General features: G+C 46.4%; 1 protein-coding gene across 2 annotated transcripts in view; it reads left to right on the top strand.

Moving 5' to 3' along the window:
* The first annotated feature begins 174 nt into the window (after window positions 1–174).
* The window catches only part of LOC123984448, a 4,958-nt gene continuing 836 nt past the window's right edge, over window positions 175–4,296 (top strand). The window contains exons 1-7 of one of the 2 annotated variants that reach the window (XM_046071361.1): window positions 175–387; window positions 500–862; window positions 998–1,188; window positions 1,293–1,606; window positions 1,746–2,570; window positions 3,573–3,758; window positions 3,854–4,281. In XM_046071361.1, the coding sequence (XP_045927317.1) occupies window positions 361–387; window positions 500–862; window positions 998–1,188; window positions 1,293–1,449 (738 nt within the window). In that variant the 5' untranslated portion in view covers window positions 175–360 and the 3' untranslated portion in view covers window positions 1,450–1,606; window positions 1,746–2,570; window positions 3,573–3,758; window positions 3,854–4,281. Of the gene's footprint in view, window positions 388–499; window positions 863–997; window positions 1,189–1,292; window positions 1,607–1,745; window positions 2,571–3,572; window positions 3,759–3,853; window positions 4,282–4,296 lie in introns of those variants that run through there. The other variant, XM_046071362.1, reaches the window with a different exon arrangement.

Here is a 4,296-nt window from a genome sequence, read left to right as displayed (position 1 = left end):
TGTTTCCCAAATGTAATATAAATGAGATTTTTATACACTGTAAATCATCCACACACATTTTAAATAGGAGAAATTACTTCTACTTCAATGAACATATCAATGACTGTTTCACATATGAACTTCATAGTTATTGCATGCTACTTAGTGTAATATTTCTGTTTATCAATAAACTGCATTTAGGCTCCTACACAGCCTGAGGCCTCTGTCAGGACCAAAAAGCGTGAGGCCCACGTCCGAACTGAGCAGCCTGAGGCCCCTGTTCGAGCAGAACAGACAGAGGCCCCTGTCCAGCCCAAGCAGCATGTGTCCACTAGCCAGCCTAGCGAGCCCCCATCCACAACCGTGGGTCATGATTGTCCCATGGAATCACCTCTGAGTGACTCCCCTGTAAGTGATATCCTCATATTCAAACAATGTAAATGAGAACAATTTGCTTTACATGATTTTTTTAAAATTTTATTTTAAACTTTGATGATAACCAAATGTTGTGTTGTTGCAGGTGGAGCTAGAGGGTTGGGTGCGTCTGTGGGAAAACCCCAATGGCATCCCAAATGTCGACATTTCCTGGCTCAAAGAGGACACAGAAAGAGGACTGTTCACTCCTGTACAAATCTATAAGGACAACACTGGTCTGTTCAAGAGGCGACGGGTGATGAAGTCAGACCGCATGTGGTTTTACCCACCAGAACCTCCAGGCTGTGTCGGGGGTGCTCTGCCAACTCCACAGCTCTCTTCCCAGAGCTGTGTCTTTGTGTGGTGCCCTGTTGGAGTGTGGAGGTACTCTCTGAAGTGTCCTCGAGGTGATGAGTGTGTGGGCAGAGGGCGGAAAGTGCACCTCTACAAGTCTGGCTACCATTCACAGGTACAACTCACTTCCCCTGTGTTAGATTTATTACATTACAGTAGACGATTTATTACTATGTATGTAAACATGCAGGAAAAAAGAACACAGAAAGTCATTGGCCTATGTTCATTTTTTCCCCCATATGTACTTTAGGTACGTCACATCTGTGATGTGTCCAGCTGGTACACAGCGCTCACTGATGTCCTGTGCTGCGGACCATGCACAAAAGCAGCAAGGAGCGGAGAAGGTGGCACCGTTGGTCGTTGGCTTGCATGGGATCCCGCTAATTTATCTCAACTTAGCGAGGCTCATCAAGCTGTGTTCCCTGCCATCCTCACCAGCAAGTGAGTAATATACTGAACATAATGTGTGCATTTAACAATTTTCGAAAAAAGAAGTTACTCAAATCATCCTCAACATATTTGTGACTCTACTTATGTGTGGATAGGAATGTTGTGCGCCTTCTGAGGGACCGGACTGAAGGGAACACTATGGTCAAGGTGTGGCGGCAGATACAGGAGAACCACGTTGAGGAGTACCTTCAACGTAAGGACATGTCCACCACGCTCCGTAGCGCAACCCGCAGGGATTGTCTCTGCGTTTAGGCACACGTTCCAGGCTCCACCTCCTCCAAGGGAGCTTCCCTCCGCTCGGCTCTTGCGACACGCCTTCCTGCTGGCAGAGGCCAACAATGTGCAGGATTACCGGAGCCAGATCCTCTCCACTTTTGGCACTGTGCTGAAAATGGATTCCACCAAGAAAGTATGTAAATGTAAAAAGCATGATTTGTGATTCAGTTTAAAACACATTTTTACACTGTTGCTAAATAATGAAGACAACCCCCGTGTCAATAGAATTTAACAGATGTTATCACATTATGCAAACTTGTCATATTTTTTAGGTGGTGAAGAAGCTGTCTGGGGAGGGTCAAGGCTCCGCTGAGTGGTTCACCAGCATCGGAAACGAGCACTCCCAAATAGTGTAGTTTGTGCTGACCTGTGAGGAGTCCACTAAGAAGCCGGAACCGATGTGCCGTGGAATCATGGAAAGATTCCGACTAGCCACTCAGCCTGTGCCCAAAATCTTGTATGTGGACCGTGGGTGTTGCCGTGCGCAGGGCCCGACTTTGTTCCAGCCATGGATGGACAATGGGATGGTTGTGCGTCTGGACATCTTCCACTGGATCCACCGGTTTGACGCAGCCATACGCACAGAGTCTCACTCCAAGTACGCTTTTTTCAAGTCTGCTGTAGCTGGGGCCGTGCTGGCCTACAACCGCACTGACCTGGAGCTGCTCATCAAGGCCGTCAGAGCCAAGGACCCGGCAACGCTGAAGTCTGTCTCAGATGAGGATGTTGTCCGCCACTACATTTCCAGGGAGCAGCTCAAACACCATGTGCGGAGGGTCACACTCGGGGCTCAGGAAACATTCCGGCTCATCCAGCAGGCTATTCAAGATCATATGCAAAAAAAAAGTTGATAGAGATAGTGTAGCAAACAAGGTGAACATAACACTGTATGTATGTATGTGTATTCACAGAGGCCATTAATGAGATGTGGGCAGGTCAGCAGCGACACCTGGAGTGCATCCAGGATCCACCAGACATGAACATGTACAGGGTGGCGCACACCACAACCATCAACAACGTGGATGTGCCGTACTACAAATGTCGTGGAAGCAACAGCCTGGAAGGATTCCACAAATCTCTGCCTCACATGATTCCAGGTACACAAGAGTAGTCTGTATACTTAACAACAATTAAACCTGTGACCCTGTCATTATTCTAATGTGATGTTCAACTAAAAAAAACACACAGAAAGTGTTTATTGGACTCCCAGTACAGCTGGTTTACACGGTGAGTTTAATTTTCTCCCCTCAAGGCAGACTTTCTACCATCCTAGAGGTGACACTAACAGATATGTGAGGTATTTTCTTCCACCATAATTTGGTGAGGGAAAAAAACTAATTGGGACTGTGACTTTGGATGTGGTACATTGCCCCCCGTCTTTCTTTCATTCTTGCTGCTTCTTCTGATGGTTCTGGTGGAAATGACAACAGTGATGTTGTTGTTAACTGTGTACTTCTGTTTATGTGTTTAAGGATGTAAACCTATAGTCTATAAGTATAAGTATGTCTTAAACTTATTTAGTATGTCTAAGGAAAGACAAACATGAGGTAGTGTCTCAGTAAGGAGTCAGGCCACCACAAGCCTCTAAAGCAGCTTCAGAGCTCCTTGCCAAGTCTGTGAAACTTAATATAATTTGGTCTTATGAGGATGGTGGTGGAGAGCATTGTCTTACACGTAGATCCAGTCTTCCATGTGAGTCCTGGTGTGAAACAACAATTCAGTTAAAAAAACTTATCCGTTAGGAACTTCATTTGTGCACAGTCTCAATGTGTGTACCATTCACATTGGCAGAAACACAGCACAGTATAACATACTAATGTATTTGTGTTCCTTTTAGTTTAGTCCTTCTCTTGTAAAAACTGATAATTTGCTGCTCATTGTAATGATTTTGTTTAATGGATTGTGATGGATGTTAGATAGTGCCCCAAAACAGGCTGATATTTTGAAGCTTATTACACATTCAATGAAACATCACAGCTGTTCGGAGAGACTGTGGAGGAGAATTTCCAGGCCCCTGCTGATGTCCCTTCTAATGAGCTGCTCGGGTTGGGTACCTGTTTAGCCAGAGCACAGGTGAATCTGCACCCTTCTCTCTTTAGGACATTGTCAATGATGGACCTGGTCCAGAGGAAGAGGTGGTTCAGCCTGGGCAGCCTGATCCAGATCCAGAGGCAGACGAGGCATACCAGAGCGATGCGGAGGCACGTGACGATGTGCTTGATGCCGTCCTGTCCCACATTACGTTCACCAGCAATGAAACCTCCAGTGTTCTCTCTCCGGCCTTTGTGAGTAACTGTGTGTGTCTGCTAAAATGAAATACAAGTTGGTGGACAATATGCACATTTGAACTTACAACATTTGTGTGACAATCTTTTAACAGGAGGATGCCTGCAGTCCAAACCCTCTTCCTGGCTTTCAAAAGTTGGAAAAGTTCTGCTCTGTGCTGGTGGAGATTGGCCTTACAGAGGATAAGCTGTCACTTACCACTGAGCAGAGGAACAAGGTCATTGAAGTCTGGAATGCAGTGGAGGAGCATGACAAGCAGCCTCAGCAGTTCAACCAGCTGTACAGAACCCACTGGGGCAACACCCTCTACTGAAAAAAGGGATGATCTTGTTGATGCTGCTGTGATACAGAGGGTAAAGATGGCCATCCATAATGCCTGCCACCTCCACGCGGCCCATAATGCCTTCAACCTCCACGCGGCCCATAATGCCTTCAACCTCCACGCGGCCCATAATGCCGGCTAGTCAAGCAGCCTCAGGGATTGCTGGTCCACCTACATCAGTCACTCCAACTCTACCCATAGTACCCACTACTCAA

Source organism: Micropterus dolomieu, linkage group LG15 (assembly GCF_021292245.1).
Source record: "Micropterus dolomieu isolate WLL.071019.BEF.003 ecotype Adirondacks linkage group LG15, ASM2129224v1, whole genome shotgun sequence".
Lineage (NCBI taxonomy): Eukaryota > Metazoa > Chordata > Actinopteri > Centrarchiformes > Centrarchidae > Micropterus > Micropterus dolomieu.
This window is presented reverse-complemented; position numbering and strand designations above follow the sequence as displayed.